The 20732-nt window shown below is 31.2% G+C and overlaps 1 protein-coding gene across 1 annotated transcript; it reads right to left on the reverse strand.

The window, feature by feature from the left end:
- Positions 1-6: 6 nt before the first annotated feature.
- On the reverse strand, positions 7-19293 carry LOC117101475 (the record flags this gene model as incomplete). The annotated part of the gene is made up of 19 exons (XM_033241445.1): positions 19229-19293; positions 17277-17370; positions 13499-13612; positions 12232-12333; positions 11668-11781; positions 11115-11220; positions 10686-10851; positions 9933-10033; positions 8784-8911; positions 5903-5945; positions 5030-5265; positions 3897-3986; positions 3517-3702; positions 2826-3068; positions 2340-2522; positions 1943-2104; positions 1366-1446; positions 788-992; positions 7-35 (listed from the first exon to the last, which is right to left on the reverse strand). Coding segments are annotated over exons 1-19 (2403 nt in total), but the record flags the coding sequence as incomplete, so codon positions are not given.
- Between the last annotated feature and the right edge of the window lie 1439 nt (positions 19294-20732).

The following is a 20732-nucleotide window of genomic DNA, read 5'->3' on the forward strand; positions in this document are numbered from 1 at the left end:
AACGGCCTGAAAATTCTTGATCTCTTCGACAAATTCTGGTTTTAGTGGAAAGTAAATGTAATAATCATATTAAAGATAATATTGCATTAGAATTATTATCTTCATTTCACCATGATTCATATTTCATTTACTTCAAATTATACATTGGGTTTTTCCTTTCCATTTTAAGAAATTATTAATGAAGCTTTTACATGTAGACCAAACGAAACAATGCATCACAACAAAATGTATACGCAGAGCAGTTGTTAAATGCATATTATGTACACTGTCAATTAGAGAATGTTTAGCCGCCGGTACTATGTCCAAAGTTGCGCCGATTTGCACGTTAGGTCCTGTGCTGTGGCTACTATTAGAATTACAGTGGCCTATCCATACAGTGGCGGCTCTAGGATATAATTTATCGGGGGTTAAGATGTCCGACTGGGGGCTATTTATGGGTGTAATTACAGCCGAAGGGGGATGTCCCCTCCTACCAAAACAAAATTTGTTTAAAAAAAAAAAGGGAAATCCAGACTAGTAGGTGGCCGGAAATGGCTGAAATGGAAAAAATTAGGTCTATTTTTTTTTCTTTTTCGTTCCGACTGCCCAAAGAGCTTTGGCTTATGGAAGGGGGGCTGACCAGACCGCAGCCCCCCTTCCGCTGGCACCGTCACTATAGCCATAATATTCCAGGAAATCAACTAGGACCCGTGAGTTTACTTTGTTTACTATGGTATATAAACTATGTAGAATGTGACACACATACAACGGCATATTAAAAAACCTCAACACACATTTCGTCACTAACCTGTTGAAAAAAGTCTTTTGAAACGAAAAGTCTGCATTGACATCTTTCCACACGAAACTTTATCTTTTTTCAGACAATCCTCAAGATCATGCAGATGAGGTTGCTGTGTTGGTTGACATACGCTGCACAAGACGCGTAATTTGTAGCCGATCCCTTCTGTTGTACCATACACAGTCTTCAGTTGATGCTTCAAGTAGTTTAATACCTAAATAACAAAATATTATTATTTTTAAATCATTTCGTATTTTCAATTGTTTTGTTCCAATTTGTTGCACGTAAATTCTACTTTTCTTCATATGAGTTCATATTATAGTCTACAGTAAGATAAAATAATTATTAGGTTCTGCAAAACATCAATGTTAGTGGTTTTTCTGATGCAAAACACCTTCAAAATGTTACTGTAAGTATTATTAGTATTAATTTCAAAATATTAGAGGATGAACTATAATTGTGGGACAGTAATCTAACAGTTAGACCCATATGTTCTATTTTCTCTATGCTTATATTGCGAAATGCCACAATATAACGAATTTTAAGCGAGCAAGATTGAAGTCAAAACATTTAGCTGTTGTGTTTACCTCCATGCAGACACTCGGGTGTGGTTCTGATATTACTTGTTTATCATTTGCATCTACTACAATCCGATGCGTTATTTCAAGCTGTAGGAAAAAGATGACTTATCGTATAATGAAAGTAGTTAGCTGTTTCCCATCGACCATCTTGGATATACCAGAGTAAAAAAAAAGTTCCCCCATTCTCCTTTTTCCAAAATATTAGGATGAGAAACTACTTTTTTTTTTAACCTGGCCTAATATACTGTTAACTTGGAAGGGGATAATTAATTGACCTTTAGTTTTAAATGAGCAATTTAATTTTTAAATTAATTTCTAGGGTATTTTCCTGATTTTACCATAAAGCCCTATCCAGACTAGATCAAATAGTATTTGAGAAAAAAATGATGTATACCCATATATAGTCATTGATGTGCCTATATGGGGCTTGCCATGCCAAAACAAGCATGAATGACATATATGGTCATGATGTGTCTATATATGGTCATGATGTGCCTATATATGGTCATGATGTGTCTATATACTAGATGTGTATAAGAGACAGTATATATACAGTACATGATAAGTAGAGGCATTGAATTACCGTTTGCTTCTCAAAGAGCAGTCCAAAAACCTTCATCAATTCGACAAAAATGTCAAAGCTGCTAGCGTCTTCCTCCAACTCATGTTTCCACAGATGACGTAGCAATGTCTCACTCAGAATGCCTTTATCAAGCAGATGCCATAACTTCATCATTGCGGGTCTCTAAATAAAAATAAATTAAACAAAAACATAATTTTATTAATAAAAGTGTGTAGAGGATTTTAAATACCATCTTTTCTTTAACTTTTAAGCACATTTAGCATTTATTTTAGAACAGGTCAGGTGTGCAATTCAAAAATAAATGGTCATTAATGTACTCTAATTAAAAACGGATTTTGTATACTGCCTGTTAAAATGTGTATGGTCTATCCCGCACGCCAGTTTACTTGATTGTTACCTTATCTTCTGTTGTGATTACTTTTGTGAAGATTTCAATCAACATGTGCACGTTAGTAATCACAGTGTTCTTCAACTTGATGTTAGTTGGCGAATACATAATGATTCCGCAATCATTTGAATAGTTGAGAATGTGGATGGTGTTTTCGTTCTGAATTCCACAATCAACAGCAATCTTAGTGACCTAAAAGATAATTGAATTAAATATTGAAAACATTCTAATAGTAATTGTCTATAAATATAAATATAACCAACATAAAAATATTCATGACAGTGAAATGTTATTACATCTAACCCTGATATGGAAACAATAATAATAATAATTAATAATAATAATAATAATAATAATAATAATAATAATAATAATAATAATAATAATAATAATAATGATCACATTTATTATAATTATTTCTAAATTAGTTTTCCACAATATTATAGTATATTTATGAGGCTGAGGAAATTTCGGAAAAATAGGACAAAATGGTACCTCGTCTAAGGACATGCGCAGTGTTGTTTTCCCAACTTCTTGGATTTTCGACTGGAAATCAACCCATTTTGTGGGAACTGTTTTTGCCATTTGCTTTGTGTAACCTCCGAGATTTTTCTTCAATTCTTCAATCCCTTTGTCATTTGCTGATGTATTATCTACAGCATACATCGTTCTATCTACGTGAACTTCGAATGGCATCCCTTTGATTACTTCAAATATTATTTTGAATATTGCTTCAATCTTTGAATAAAATAAAATAGTACAATTTCATATAATTACATTTTATCTGTGTTTTCATACATTGAAATTTACAAAAACAACAAAGGTGAAGCACATTAGAGAATCCAAAATTGGGATTCAATTACTTAGTGTCATCATCATCACCACCACCTCCACCATCTTTATTGTCGTCATGATCGTCATCGCCATATTCAAAAAGACAAATGCTTCCAAAAGAAATTTTTTATAAATTATATATTTAAAAATTCAGATTTAAATAACAACAATGTTAGTATTATCAAGGCCACTGATATAGACACTTTTGGCAACAAGGGAAATATTTGTTAATACTTTGTTTACGTAGAGATTAAAGTTATCACTTTATGTATTAACAAGCCTTTTTTTATTTTTACATTACACAAAATTCGAGAACTGTAATATGTCTAAAACTGAGATGTAATATCTTTACCTGATTCTGTTTATCCTCCTCACTTCCCTCTAATTTGTCTTTGTGAGTGCCAACCAAACTGATTGTGGGTGAGGCTATCGTGTCATTTATCAATTTCGTACTTGCATTATATTGTAGTACAGCGTGCTCATATATTGACCGTATCCAGAAAATAATCATTTGGAGATTAGTCATTTCAAACTGATCCTGATAAAAGGAAGAAAGGAATAAAGAAGAGTAAAGTGAGAGAAGAAAATGACTGTCATAGTTAAGACCATTAAATTACTAAGTTAAAATATAAGAACATACTTAATAATCAAAAACAGACTTGTCATGCAATTAAATTAATGGAAACTAATTCTCTTTGTTGCATAGTAGAAAAGGTGAAATGATTTATTTACTTTCAGTGGACCTCTTGATTTTGCCAATTCATTCAAAGGGTCAAACAAACTAAAAACAACGACATATGACGATCCATCTGTCAAGAAAAACTAAAAACGAAAAATAAAGTAAATACATGGGATGATTAATTAAAATAATATTAAACATTGCGTTAAAAATCTCTTAAATGTCAACTGATCATTAAAAGAAAATGAAATTATAAAAGTACGAACTGTATTTTGATGTTTCTGGTTTATGTGCATAAACATATATTAAATGTATTATCTCAACTAAATTCAGCACGATCGCTATATTATTATCAATATATAAGAGGACCGAAATGGAAGCAAGTCATATGGGTTATCATTGGCTTTATTCCATGTTAAACATTCTCTGTTTTATAAAAGTTGTTACCGCATTAGCGTGTTTTGTTTGTCAATGACGAATCATATTTCCTATTTACTCTTTATTGTATATTTGGGTGTATATTATTTTAATACATGTTGATATGAACAGGGAACAGTTAAGTTGTAATTTTACTGTTCCCTGATATGAATAAGTAATTTTGCTGTATCTTTCATATTTTTAAAAGGATTTTTGTTGACTCGTTATATAGTAGTGCACCGACATTCATGTGTAAACATCCATTATCTCTCGAATGATCTAATCAAATGTCCAGTGACAAATACAATAATATAGTTGTATATTATGAGATTTGGCCAACATAATACCACGTTACATCACTCGGTACGTTTTCAACAAAGCTTTCAAAGCGTCACCAGTCGGTACTTTGTCATTAGCCTTGTTTCTCGAATAAATAGTACGTACGTGGTAGTAGGCTAGCTTTAAACTTTAATAGAAACATAAGATAAGCACCTACAAAACTCTCAATAACGAACAGTACGCAATTGGCTAGAAGGATTATGATTGTGCTTAAACTTTTATAGAGTACGCCCTATATGTAAGTTTAAGCGCTACAGTTTTTCGTTATTAGTAATTTATTATAACATCACATGTGAAAGAAAAAAAAATCTATTTCTGATACAGATAATCTAATGTCCAATGACAAATACAATAATATTGGAATGTCTTGTATAATCAGGGAACAGTTAAACTGTTCCCTGGTATAATATAAAGGTGCTATGCTGCTTACCCTGTGAGTTATATAATATGAGATTTGGCCTGCATAATCCCACATACATGTTACGTCACTCGGTATTTTGTCAGTAGTCTTCTTTCTCGTTATTTTCTTAAAGAATCGTTTAAAATGGCCGCGTTTAGGATTATGGTAGTCAAGTTTAGCAACAACTTTTTTAACAATTTCTTCTGGGAGTCTATCGAACTGTCTAGTCGATACGTTTGCAGCGCTCTGAAAAACATCAGAAGTTTCTGAAAAAAAAAATAAGGAAATAAAATTCGAACTCGTATAAATTTTGAGAGCCGGAAGTAAAAAAGAGATGGTCTGGAGTGAAGATGGACTATGGTGATGACAATGGAATACAAAAATAAATGAATGATGAGAGTGTAATTTAAAAAAATGATTATTATGATGATCATGTTGATTGAAAATCATAAGCAATGGCAGAAAAGATGATAAGATAACTATAAACAATATGATGTTACTACTTAAAATGTACCGTACTGTATGTGAAATTTTAAGATCTAAGATTATCAACAGGAGGATGACAGGGACACGTGAAAAGTGGGAGAGGGGATCAATTGTAAGCTGGCTAAATTAGGAGGGGGAGGAAAAAGAAAAACTGCAATCGTCAGAAGAAAATATAGCGTAGCTTTTACCTGCCTTTGAAATCTCTCAATTTTTTCATTGTATCCCTTTTGAACGATGCTTGACCACTTTATTACGCTCTTGTCTGGGAAATGTTTAAGTTTATTTAGCTGGCATTAGAAAATAGACAACGCGCAATGTAAAGACAAACAAGGCTTAGCGGAAAAAAACTATCGACAGCCCAATTCCCCTGTAATGATATAAGGGATGTGATGAACAGTGATCTTAAATAATAAATACCTCTTTCCTCTGAAGTTAGACTTCTAGCTTCCTCTGATGTTACCTGCATAAAATAGTTTGTAGAAATACAGTAGTTGGTAAATTATTGTTGTTTTAGAAAATAATCATTAATTTTAGTTACTCCTATGTAGTTAAGATATTCTATTTATAATAAAACATTACTAGCATAGTTTTAAAATGTGGAAACATCAAGTACCAAATAGCAAAGCTACAGAATACCGTAAAACGGCCAGGTGACGAATCGAAATTTAGGGGATCAATGTCAGAAGAACGTTTTAGAAAGTGGGGGAGGGGTAAGCAATCCAGTATGCGAGCATAGCGAGGATCTAGGCCTGTTGACCGGGGGAGGTGCTTATTAGAAGCTTCGAATATTTTACCAATTTTTATGAATTTTATTAGCTATTTTATTAGGCATGAATTATTGTAATATGAATTCATAATTGTCTGATGTCAAAGTCGAAGTCGAGACTGCTTCCACGATTCTTCCAAGCATTATGAGGGTATCCTTGATGAAAATTAACACAAATAGCTCAATGAGGAAGCTTGCCTACACGAAGTTCATACCTCATACTAAAAAAATTATTCCACGACGAAACCTTCTCCGGTTAGACGAGGCGGCCTTGAAAATAATTTTTAAAAATACCCTTTTGGATGCCCGGAAATGGTACTTTAATATTCAACGTTTAACATAGTCTATCATTTGTTTTACCTAATAATAATTCTTAGTGCCAAGCGATTATGCAATACAGTTTTTATAATATATAACACATTTTAATTACAATTTGTACTATAAAAACTGTAGTTAACCTTTAGAGAACTTTATTTAAAAAAAAAAGTAAAAAAATAAATAAATAAATAAAAAATAACGTATTTTGTATTTTAAGTACAAATGTTTTCTCTTCTAGAAAAAATACTAAGAAATGGTGTAAACATTAATTAGGATATAGTATTGAAAGGAATTATGTACAATGAAAATGAAAATATATATATGTATGTGTATATTATGATGTGTCTGTGTGTATGTGGGGTGTGGGGGTGTGTGTGTGTATGTGTATATGTGTGTCTATATATATGTATATAATGTTTGTATGTATGATTTTTAAAAATACCCTTTTGGATGCCCGGAAATGGTACTTTAATATTCAACGTTTAACATAGTCTATCATTTGTTTTACCTAATAATAATTCTTAGTGCCAAGCGATTATGCAATACAGTTTTTATAATATATAACACATTTTAATTACAATTTGTACTATAAAAACTGTAGTTAACCTTTAGAGAACTTTATTTAAAAAAAAAAGTAAAAAAATAAATAAATAAATAAAAAATAACGTATTTTGTATTTTAAGTACAAATGTTTTCTCTTCTAGAAAAAATACTAAGAAATGGTGTAAACATTAATTAGGATATAGTATTGAAAGGAATTATGTACAATGAAAATGAAAATATATTATGTATGTGTATATTATTATGTGTCTGTGTGTATGTGGGGTGTGGGGGTGTGTGTGTGTATGTGTATATGTGTGTATATATATATGTATATAATGTTTGTATGTATGTATATATATGTATATATGTATATGTATATATATATATATATATATATATATAAATATAAGAAGTAAGTGGAAGAGATTAAACTTTGAAAAAACAAGACTTTAAAAAAATTTTTATATGTTACAGAGGGGAAGGATGAAAAAAATATATATATATTCCAGTGAAAGCAATGATTAAAATCAAATGCTTTATAGAATAATTGATCTAATTAATTTTATGTCATTTTAATTGTATATAAGCATGAGTACTATGTCAAATTTGTAAGATACTGTGCATGTATATAAATAAGAATTGTGTATATACATTGGAGAACGTATTATTGATATATTTACATGGAATGACAATAAAGGTGGTAAACACCCACAAAAGACAAAAAAAACACTTTATTTTAAAAATTGGCCTAATTAGTGATATCTTATTGTGTTTGTTTTATATGAAATTTTAATGTGGTTATACTGTATATGGTCATGATGTGACGCCATCATGACCATATTAAGGAATGTCACATGTTTTTTGTTATTTTTTCAAATAATAATAAAATTTAAGAGTTTGGACAGGTTTTATACTTAACATAATGAGAACTAGAGAGAGTGCCTACCTACGCCATGTGCCCATGTGGTATTTACGCAAGGAGGGAGATTTCGATTCATCGTTTTCTTTAAGCTCGAGATGAGTACGTTTCAAGGATACATTAAAGACGCGCGCTTTACAATTTACAGTATCATTATTATTATTATTATTATTATTGAAGAAAATACATTTTTAACTTATTTGATAATGAGATTAACCATTTTATGCACTCTGTAATTACACCATCGTCATTCAGCACCACGGAACATTTCTTAATGTGATAGAATTTAGAGCTATTGAAGTTACTTCGATTGATCGATTGGTTTACAGACACCAATCAATATGTGTACACACTCGTTGCTAAACTAGAAAATAAAAACTTTTAATGTACTTTCAAATATTACCAAAAATAATCTGCAATATATTGAATAATAATGACATACGTGTTAGTTAACTATGTTTATTACTGGTGATGGGTTTGGTGAAAGAGTAAAAAAATGGAAGTCATCTCCCCTCCCCCCTCCGTTTCCGTCACTGTTGAAGGGGGGGGGGAGGAACACTTAGGGAGTTTTGTAGATAGAGTCCCACTACCATCAGGCTCATTATGTTTGGGACTCAGGAAAGGGGGCAGGGGAAGGTATAGTTTATCGAGGAGAAAAAAACAATTTGTCATGAAAAAAATGACAAAACCCAAGGGGTATCGGACCGTTATAAAAAAAAAAAAAAATAATAATAATTCATTCATCATCATACCATTGGAGATGCTGCAGAACTGGGTGATACGGACATAGATGTGGTTTCCTGGCTTTCTGGTGGTTCCAACTTCCTTGCAATATGTTCTGCTATATTATACTCTCGTATTTGCTTGGTTAATTCACTCACTGTACAATAATCAAATAATTATTAGGCCTATATTGATTTTTAATCAATTCACTTGTGATCACGTATATTTGACAATAAGTAACAATATTTATTAGAATACGCGTCTAGCTTATAAAAAACGCCAACACAAATACCCCCACCCCGTGAGTCTCAGTTGAAATAAACGCTTCACTAGAATTTCCGTAGACAAAACGAATTTAATCAACATCATTCTCACTCTCATAAATGTTCTACTCCAAGTAAAATTACATGTTTTCTTCTTGTTGGGATCATTTGGCATAGGCCTATTTACTGTGAAATTAAAGAACGTTCATTAGTGCATACCTATTTATAGTTTATATACGTACGTATATTTTCCACCAAAATATTATAAACGCCTCCCTTCAATGAATTCCCCAGGGCGTTTATTTAAATACGGTATTTACGGTAATTCTATTACCGTACTCGCGTGAATAAGCGCCCAGGCGCTTAAAATATTTTTTTGCACTTTTTGAGGGGCGCTTATTCGAACGGGCCGCTTATGAAAACAGAGTGGACAGGGGGCGCTAATAGAAATAGATGAAAATCAAGGGGTTCTTAAATGACAAACGATTATATAAAGGACATCCAACCGCAAATTACGAATGGTGCGGCGGAAAAGATAATCGTCCAGAGAGCATGGCTTGTTATGAAAAGAATGTTGTGAGTACATTATCAACAGAATAGCAGATGAAATTAGTGGTAGTGGTTAGCTTGTTGGATATCGGCCGATTGAGATTAGCAGGATGTTATGATAATTTCAGGTTTTCTTGAAAAGGCTATAGACAAATGCAAGAAGATGAAGGTTGAAAAAATACTGTCTGTCCAGGGAGCTCTCATCTGTCAAAGATAAATATCCTCATTTTGATATTGACTATAACTCAAATCATGCCAACATCCACAGTCCCAGTGTTGATTGGACTATTGAGGGGGCGTTTATTCAAATTAGACAGGGCACTTATTCAAACGGGGCGCTTATTCGCGCCAGTACAGTATCCATACCGTCTACATCCTTATGTTCCTCCCACTTGCTGCAGTCTTCACCAGTTTGAAATACCGTTGTTGTTACAATACCATCCGTTGATGGTTCGTTTTTATTGAATCTATTGTGTTTTAAGAAAAAGAAAAATAATAGTTATAATGATAATGCTAATATTAAAGTAGTGATAATAATACATTATTGTTAAATAATAATAATAATAATAATAATAATAATAATAATAATAATAATGATGATGATGATGAATTATGTTTCATAATAATTACATACACGAAATAAAACAGCTTAAGATAATTTTTCATTATTAATTAGTTAATAAATGTTTCGATATGCTGAAAAATTGTATTACAGTTATACTCGTAGTCTACGTATGAGCAAAGATATCTTTGCTTTGAGGCTTATTATGACCTAATTGAATTTGACCTTTGTTGATCGTTGATCTAGCAACACATTCTTTACCTAATAAATTATTTTTAACAAACGAGCGTACAATACGCACACACACGCGCAAAATAACATGCTTGAAACGATAAAGTGGCATTATCTTTGAAAGCAGTCAAGGAATACTTCATTAATGAAGAGACGATTTACAAATAAAGATTATTAAAAGTGCACATAATTTAGTTAGAATTGTTGAAATAGAGTAATTTAAAATAGCTTCAATCAGTCAGCTTCCTTTCTTTAACCTTAAGATATATATAACACCAAGCTATCTTTCTATTTAAATAGAAATAAAATAAGGAAATTTCACTTACTGTTTTCCAAAAATGGAATTTACAAGGCTGGTTTTACCAGCCCCTTCCTTTCCTAGAAACATCACTCTGCTATTTACCAACGTTATTTCACCTTTTTCAATTTCATTGGCGAAGGCAGTAACTGCATCTTTTCCTCTGGCTTTAATTTGTGCAGGAAGTGTCATGGCTTAAAATAAAAATATGTCTGTTTCAAGTACTGGTATATTACATTATTTATAACTTTAAAAAACAAAATTAAATAAATCTTTTAAATAGCGTTGTCATAACAATATAGATAACAAAATATTGGAAAATACCAATGTGTAGGCCCTGTAACTTTTTTTTCAAAATCAAACTTTAAAACTTGAGTATATTTATTAGGCGTTCATGCACAGACTATATACCGCAGATGATTAAATTCTCAAATATACAATGGGTTCGTCAATTTACCTAAAAGTAACTTTTTCAGTTCTTCCTTCTTCTCACGTCTGATCGATCGACCGCCGTATTTAAAACATTTATTCTTATCATACAAATCAAGAGGCGTCTTTCCTTTCTGCAATAACAGACACGAGTACACAAAAGTTGTATTACATTCGATGACAGTTTCAAATTGAAAATGATGAAAAGAATGATTAAATATTCCAATTAGTGTAAAGAATCCAAATCAAAATTAATAAATACATTTTAATTTAATAATAATATTCATAAAATATAGCAAAATAATATTTTCAAAGTATACAGCAACACTATTAGCATCAAGATAATTTTACGATAATTTGTTATCACCAAATTAATTGGTACAAAATAATTGAAAAAAAAATATTTGTAGAATATTACTTATTTTTATTTCTATTTTTAAGATTTGATATTTCTCATGTTTGTTTTAAACACATGAAATGTTTCTAGTAGTAGTGCCTCCTGATACACAGTTGTTGTATTAAAGCCATTGACTGGTATCCTTTTGATGATGCATTCTTATTTGTATAATAATGTACATTACGTTGTCTTTTATTAATAATGCGCCTTGTTCCATGAGGCAAATTGCTGTTTCGCGGTGTTCTTCATAACAGCGGTTCTCATTATCTAGACATTCATGTAGTGGTGTGCGTCCATCCTGCAATGAAAGGATAATCAATGTCAAGTTTTGTTGTACACGCACAACACGGGAATATATGAATTTACAAATAATACGACAATGTAAAACAGCTGAAATAATTCATAATTATCGTACTTAATTATTTCTCATTGTAATCATTATAAACATGATAATGATAAAATATAATATTAATTAAACAAATTATGATGATGATAATATTCATATTAATAGCAATGATAATGAGATTGTTTGTGAATATTCATTTCAATAATCAGATGATATTTTATGATGATGATAATGCTGAACGGAACATTCTTATTTTTTCAGTCAGCTTTATATAAATCATGCGCGTTATAAAATATACAAAAATATGAATAAATAGAATGTGATGACAAAATATGTTGTGAATTCAATGATGTTAATTTGTTTACAATTAATAAAAGTGCTGTTTTATTACACTGTACTTACGAAGTCGCCCCCATTAACTTTGATGTTTGATTTTTGCAGCGCGCGTCTTAATGCTGATACACGTCCGCGCCTCGCCAAGTAATGGAGAATAGTTCGACGCTCCTACAAGTGAAAGGTAGAAAATTATAACACAGGAAAACAAACTACAACAAGAAACTATGACACCACATATCAACAAAACAAACGTCTGAGTTACATCACCCATACATTAATTATTACACTCGTTATTATTAGATACTAATTACATAATTTAATATTTATTAAATGATGTTTATAATGTAAAATCGCAAAAATAATGTTTCAATCAAAAGGCCTATGTTTTACACTATATTCAAATATTCTTTCTAATTCGCATTTTTAGCGATTGAACTTTTCGTGTACAATATCAATTTCATTGTCATTAATATATTTAGTAAACTATATTGATAAAAACAAATCCAAACACAATTACTTTCTCTGATTATAAAATATATTTTTTGAAAGTTTTTATTGAGTAAATAGTGTTCATGCCCATAACATAGGCTTTTTAGTGTTGTAAAAAATCAGATAAATTAAATAGTAAAATCCTAATTTTTAGTTTTAAATAAAATATATCACTGTAATCTACTTTGAGTCATTATTAGATACTAATTACATAATTTAATATTTTTTAGATGAAGTAGAATCGGGCAAACAATGTTTGAATCAAAATGCACTATTAGGCCTACTAGATTACATTAATATACAGTAAATACACATTTTTAGCGATTGAACTTTTTGTGTAAAATATTAATTTTATTGTCATTAATGTATCTAGTTAACCATCTGATAAAAACAAATCCAAATATAACTACGTTCTCTCATTTTAAAATATTTTTTTAAAAGTTTTTATTCAAAAGGCCTATTTAAACACTATTATTAAAGTATCATTTCAAACTCAGATTTTTTAGCGAATGAAATTTTTGTGTAAAATATAAATTGTATTGTCATTAATATATTTATTTAATCATACTGATAAAAACAAATCCAAACATAATTACTTTTCTCGCATTATAAAATATATTTTTAAAAGTTTTTATTGAGAATATAGTGATCATGTTCATATTACACAAGCTTTATAGAGTTAAAAAATGCATATAAATGAAATAATAAAATCATAATTTATAGTTTTAAATGAAATAAATCACTGTAATCTACGTTGAGTTGATGTTGACTTTGCATGATTTGTATACATGATATGTGTTTTGTATTGTTTGTATAAAATGCAATGATATTTAATTTCACTCACCTCGTCCTCGTGTTCTATGTTCTTCTTTGTTGCTGCGTCAATCATCATCTCCAAATCGTTGTCTTGTACGCTCCACCAGAACACAAGGACGAGCATTAACGGCGTCTGGTGGAACTAGGAAAACAAACATGAATGCACACTACACGATTATAACAACATACTACTACAAAATACACATACATTACAAACACACATTAAATCACATCATTATCACATCAAACATTAAAAATCATTCAATAAAATCAATCGAATTATTAATCAAGTTAAAAAATAAAATATAAATACCAAACCGTTAAATATTTCGGGTTTTTGTCGCATGCATCTTTCTATTATTTAGATTGACTTTTGTTACATGATTCAATTTATATTTTTCTTCAAGAAAGATTTTTTGAAGTTTCTTAATTTTATTGACACTATGACATTTCAATTACATTCAGAATTAAAATGAATATAAGGAATAACATATTTTTCTAGAAAATACAAATTATTTCATAATATTTTATCAAACCTAGTTCACATTAATTTTGCACGCGTTTTCCTATTCCTGGAAGTTAAATCAATTTACATTTTTTTCGAAATTATTTTTTTTACGAGTTTTATATTTGTATTGGTACCATGATATTCCATGTATACTAAGAATTAAAATAAGTATACGGAAGGCCATGTTTAATCTAAATCCAATGTATTTTATACCATTTTATTATCTCTGTATCGTAGGCCTAGGCCCCTATTATATTGAGTACGGTACGGGCGTTAATGAATAGGATCTAGGAGTATTTTTTGGATATTTTAAGTTATTTTACATGAGATTGATATTATTTCAAGCATATAACTGACAAACTATTTCAGATTTAATGTTATTATTCCTCGTGTAATATTATTCTCTGATTCTTGTTATTTGAATTGTTTTTTTTTATTTATCAGGACAATATTTCAAAATAAATCTGTTGATTTAATGACGTAATTATTATGTTGTTAAAACCACTATGCAGCCTAATTGGGAAATATAATTTTACTCATTTCTAATAAATGTTTAATTAAAGTTCAAGTTCGATTTGTTTGTCATTTTTGTTAAATAACTTTAGAATTTCATGTGATGCTTACTTTTAATTTACTGTACAAAATTACAATTCATGGTATTTAGGCCCTAATCTAATTAGTTATGAGAAGGGGACAAGGCAGAAATTCGTTCAGATGTATACTAGGTCTGGAATCCTATGATTTTTTTTAATTTCCACAAAATAAAATTTGAAAAATTCATTCAAAATAGGCGATGTTGCCTTACAACATCGTACCTCAGCCCCAAAATACCCGGTAGGTCTAACAAGAACCAGAAATCATGGTGGAGCTGGTCTGGACCCTTCATCTGTTAAAACTTGTCCCTGAATCCCTCTATTGTTTGTAGATACAATATTTATATTATTAGATTATTATAAGTAAATTTAGGTCATAAACTATGAATATTATAGAATTAATAAAATATTTTAATTTATAATTGACGTTTAAATACTTATAATCACATGCCGGGAGCAGTCATATTGTAGTCAGAGAAATCATACTATTCTGATAATTACGGTTTAATATATACGCTACCTAATATTGTTTGGTTTAAACCCAGTGTACGCTATCTACAGAATTAAATTCAAAATTCCCTTTATTTTCCACTTTATTTCACTTTAATTTTAAGTACGTATTAAATTAATTATGAATAGTAATTAAAACAGAAAGGAGTGATTTACGTTCAACAGTATCTGGAGGTCATGTGTTGTTCTTTATACAGCAGTTGGAGTAACACTCATGGTGCAAAGCTATCGGTACATTTCGTCGCTCACATCACGAACTAACACAATCAGAGTAGATTGTGTTAGTTCGTGAAATCACAGTAGCGCGTCAAATCGAGCGCGTATTGGTTGTCAAGCCATTTTGTATTCTTTACCACACAAAAAGTCCTTAACGACAACAGCGCGTATTTTGACGCGCTTTTTTGATTCCACGAACTAACACAATTGAATTTAATTGTGTTAGTTCGTGATGTGAGCGACGATTTGTATAATTGCTAAGCTTAATAAACTATAGAGGGCGCCAGATCAAATTTTTTACATATCAGGGAATTTAGCGACTACCACATAAATAACCGGTATTTGGACTTAGTATTATATTATTATGAAAAAAATTACTACATTAGGTGAGTTTTTTTTATACTTATTCTTGTTTTATGCAAATTTTAAGTATATTTTGCGGTTATTTTAAAACAAATAAACACCTATTTTTGAATTATGTTCCATTCTGGTTTGAGTGACAGTAGTTTTTATATGTCTGGTTTGTTGCTGTATAGAAATTACTAGTTTAGACACCAAAATCATATCTGTAGCTTTAATTTCCCGGATTATTTGCACATTTAGATAAATTTGGCGGCCATTTTGAAAAATGGCCGCCATTTGTATACTAGACAAAAAATCAAGTGTCAACAGCGCTTAGGTTGATCAGAAGGGATTAATTAGGATATCTGGCTATGTTGACTGCTTCTAACATTCCACTCCCCCTAACTTGATTTCTAGGCTTCTTTTAAAAATTTTTTTACTAGTCTAAAAGCTATCCGAGACTGTTTTGTATTTCTAAGCCTAATAAACTATAGAGAGCGCCAGATCAATTTTTTTTTACCTATCATGGAATTTAGCGACAGCGTTTCAATAATACAATACAGTACACTGTAATTGCAGTAGTATAACTGTTTCTTCAAAGTTTTCCGTCTTTTTCCAAAATTACGCTTTTATCAATTTGTTTCCATATCATTCATCTTAAAAAATGGATTTTCTTAAAAATATATTTTATCTAGACGTCACCTTCTAAATCTTTCTTAATTTGGTGATTTTCTTGTTTTATTTTTTGTGTAAGTATTGCTTAGTGGTCATTAACATCGTACGAATGTATTGCCATATTCATTTAATTTATTCTAATCAAAAATACTCATTGACTTACGCTTTTTCTTCTGGTCGCTCCAGTAGATTGTAGGCCTACATTATTTTATAATTCTTTATTGATTGTTTGACGAGAGTTTGACGACTACCACATAAATTATCGTACTTCGTTCCTCTTGTTTCGTTACGTTTTACAGTATAACATTTTTCTATGTTATGCTCTCTTTTTGTTCAATACCTAGAGTTCACCATATACAAATATATACTTACACACGCGCTGAATAACCGGTATTAGGACTTATGATGGAAAATATTACTATTTATGATATTTTAATTAACGGTTATATAAAAGTGTAAAACTAGGTAGGCCTACGCGTCAAACAGGCGGCATTTTAATTATGTAAACATATTGCTATTGCAATAATATCATAATACTATCTATGATATGGTAAGTCACTCTTATATAAAAACAATTACGTATGCGTTGAACATCCGACATATAAATTATTGTTTATGAGCTTTGAATATAATATTGATAATAGTTCAAAAGAAATACGCAGGATCCAATACTATATGCAATAATTATTATTAGGCTATACCTATATAGGCCAATTTATAAACCTTTGAAAACTAAAGGCTTATTGCAGGCAGATTGTAATATTATTATTTTCCTATATCCAATACCGTACCCATTGCGAACATTTAAAAGTAAAAGTTTAACGCTAGTGGATTGTGAACAATTCTATTGTTCGAGTTTGAACGTAATTTTAATAAAATAATTTTGTCGAGTTCGAGTTCTCGATAATTCATCAACATTATCTCGTGGAAGTGTGGTTCCTAAGGCATTACTTAGTACGTACCTGATCGTAAGTATTAACCAATTGTGGTTCCGTTTGCAAAACGCTTATAACTGCTTCCCAGTTCATTTTCCGGATAGCTAGTACTAACTGGTTTCTGTAAAATAATAATTAACATTCATCATTGGTTTTTTGGTTTATTTTTATATGATTATATTATTATCAAAAACAAATCCAACGGTTTCAACTTATTCAAAATGCTGCTGCACGTGTAGTTACCAACCAAGCCATCCAAGAACTCATGTATAACAAATACTATGAAAGCATTACATTGGCACTGCATTGTTCTTAAAATTATTAATTGTTTTTAAATGTATGAATGGTTTGGCTCCCGACTATGTTGCTGACATGGGCGTTACTTGCGTTCTTGTGACAAACTATTTCTACATCAACTGCAAAGTCATATCACTCTTATAGGGATAGAGATTTTAGCATTGCTGCTCCGCGCGCGTCTTTGGAACGTTTTTCCTTGCTCCGTCAAACACATTAGATCTTTAAATTTGTTGAAAAAAAACTTTGAAATTACATCTCATCACCGAGGAGTAAAGAGAACCTTGATATTTCTCTTTTGAATTTATATTTTTTATTAAAAAAAAAAAACAAAAAAATTATTAAAAAAAAAAAAAAAAAAAAAAAAACACACACATGATACAACTTTTCTCTGTCGACGCAATGTTTCTCCTTTTGCAGTGCACGGTGTGGAGCCTGGGCTTATTCTGAGGTGGAATGTGCTGATGCTCAACATACTGCCTTTGAGTGTCTGCGCATAATTATATATGGATATATGGAGAGCAACACTGCCTCGATGGGATAATTGGTATACGGATTCTGCTCGAAATTCTGGGAATTATTATGGATTTTGTTTATTTTGTGGTGAAATTCACACTGCGACTTGAGGACAATGTTGAGATGTGCGCTTTATAAATCTTTATCATCATCATCATCATCATAATCAATATCATCATCATCATCAATATCATCATCATCAAAACCATCATCATGGTAGGTTATCATTTATAACCGTTAACATAATCTCAACTTTTCATGTTCATGAATAAATTTGACATAATTGTGTCATGCTTCGAAATCCCGAGATTACTTTACCATAGTTATTTGAATAATCGCCACAGAGTATTTATTGTTCTTTTTATTTTTATTGAAACATAAAATAAGGTTAACAAAATTTAAATATTTGTCACTATTATACAACTTTATGCTTATTAATATCATAAATAATTTTAGCGTTTGTCAGCACTGCTCGGGGTTTTTAAAACTTATTTTATTCAAATGTTTTTTATTACCATACATTATTTTTATTATTATACGCAATTTGTCTAAAATACATAATTTCCATCAAAATGAAAATATCAATACACGTCTGTTATTGATTATAATTAAAATAAATAAATAAAAAAATTCTTTTATTGTCCAGTTACAAATAATTTGAAATTTGAAATTTTGCTTTGCCCCTGAGGAACAGCGGCAGCCACAGTGTAGCGCCAATTAACCGACATCATAACGGGTACATTGTTCCTTATACTGTCTAAATCTCATGCGAGGGTTATTCGAGGACAGAGGACAGATCCGACTCCAATTAGAACCAGACGTTGGCCGGATTTGAACCGGGGTCTAAAGCGCAAGAAGCAGGAACATTACCTGTTTTTATTACATTATTTTTAGTCATTGATGTAATTTATATGGTGTTCCTTTACAGCATAATTACTTTAAGCGCATCCAGGAGTACATGCGCATGTGGGGGCAGGAAGGGCATAGGTATCCGATACAAAAATCCACCACAAATCGTTGGAGAAAAAAACAAGTGATTTCTGCATTTAGTGGGCGACTAAAATCGCATGAGCGCATAATGTGAGTTTCCCTATAATTAGTAATCACTTAATAAACTAATTGTTTGTTCTTTTGTTTATCTTAATATGAAAATGTACTTTCATACTCACTTCTCAGGTATATACTCCATGGTGTTTAATGAATTCTTCGAGAGCTCCGTGTATGGTAATAAAGGGTGAACTAATGAAACGATGTGAGGTAGACACTCAAATAACCTGTAAAACGGATATTCATAAACACGCAGAATATAATTGGCTAGTCCCGTCACGTGATTTGGGGTTATTCTTGTTTAACTTGATATACAATAAGCCTATTAGGAATCCTTCTTTGTAATAAACATATTAGAGCAAAGTCTATAAGCTATATTGTAACTGTTGGATGGCCATGGGTGTATGACCTCGATTTTCTACTATAATCAGCGATTAATTGAAATGGAGCGAAAAGTAGCAGGTACGGTAAGCAAAACAAACATTTCATAAAACACAAAGAATTAGAACAAAATAATATGGACAAATTTTTAAAGTGACGAGAAGATTTTACAGTATTTCTTTATTGTTCACCTTTTTTTGGTGCACGTGGTACACATAATTCTATAGCGGAAAAGTTTTTTTTTGTGGGGGGGGGGGGGGTGGGGGGAGTTGGTGTACGCAGCCGATAGCCTAAAAAAGCGCCTAATTGAAAAATTGAAACTATAATATAAAATAGAGAATCACACTCATCCTAAAGTTTAAGAGCTTCGTTTATAGGAACATGGGCTTGGACTAGGCACCTGGGGGCCTACAGGAATCTAAATAAAAACATTGTTGTGTGTTTGTTTTATACAAAGGCAATACAAATCATTAAATAAACGGAGATGAATTAAATTATTATTTATATATACAATATTTTTACGTGGATGTAATTTGTTGTTAATTTTTTTTTTTTAATGCCGAATTTAGTTGGCTTCCACCAAATATTTTTTATTTTTATTATTTTTTAGACTATCGATATGTTGTTTAGAATACACATAAAATCAGTGGCCAGGGGAGTTAAAGTGTTCAGCGACAGGGAACCCCTTGTTCTTGCTACGGACGGACTGTTTGTGGTTATTAAACCCGAGTCTAAATTTAGTTCCAGTTTCGCCTATATAAGAGCAATGATATCAGATATTGCACATGAGGAGATATATAACGTTCGAAGAGTCACAGGTGAGGGGAGGGGGATTGATAGAAGAAGAGGTGTGTTGGAGCCTAACATCGCTGTCGGTGACGAGGTGTTTGCATACTTTACAGCGTGGTCTGTTGCATTTAATATTACCATGGGAAGTCGGGTTAGGGAGTAAATTGGACGACGTGAGAATAGACTTGAGGTTGGGGGGTTGGCGGTTAGTAAGGGAGGGTTGGGATACAGATTTTTTATATTAGGGTCCTGTCGAAGGGTGCGAAAATCTTTCTTGATAGTGTTGGCCAACTTAGTGGTATGAGAGTTGAAGTTAAAAACTAATGGTATACGGTCAGAATCAGATTTGGGTTTAGGGTTTAAAAGTTCAGAGCGGGGGCGAGAGGCTGCCTTAAGGGTCTGGGATTTAATAATTTTAAAGGGGTAGTCACTGTTAAGAAAGTGTTTGGTAAGTGA

Source organism: Anneissia japonica, unplaced genomic scaffold (assembly GCF_011630105.1).
Source record: "Anneissia japonica isolate Jap-2015-1 unplaced genomic scaffold, ASM1163010v1 scaffold61593_len78748_cov122, whole genome shotgun sequence".
Lineage (NCBI taxonomy): Eukaryota > Metazoa > Echinodermata > Crinoidea > Comatulida > Comatulidae > Anneissia > Anneissia japonica.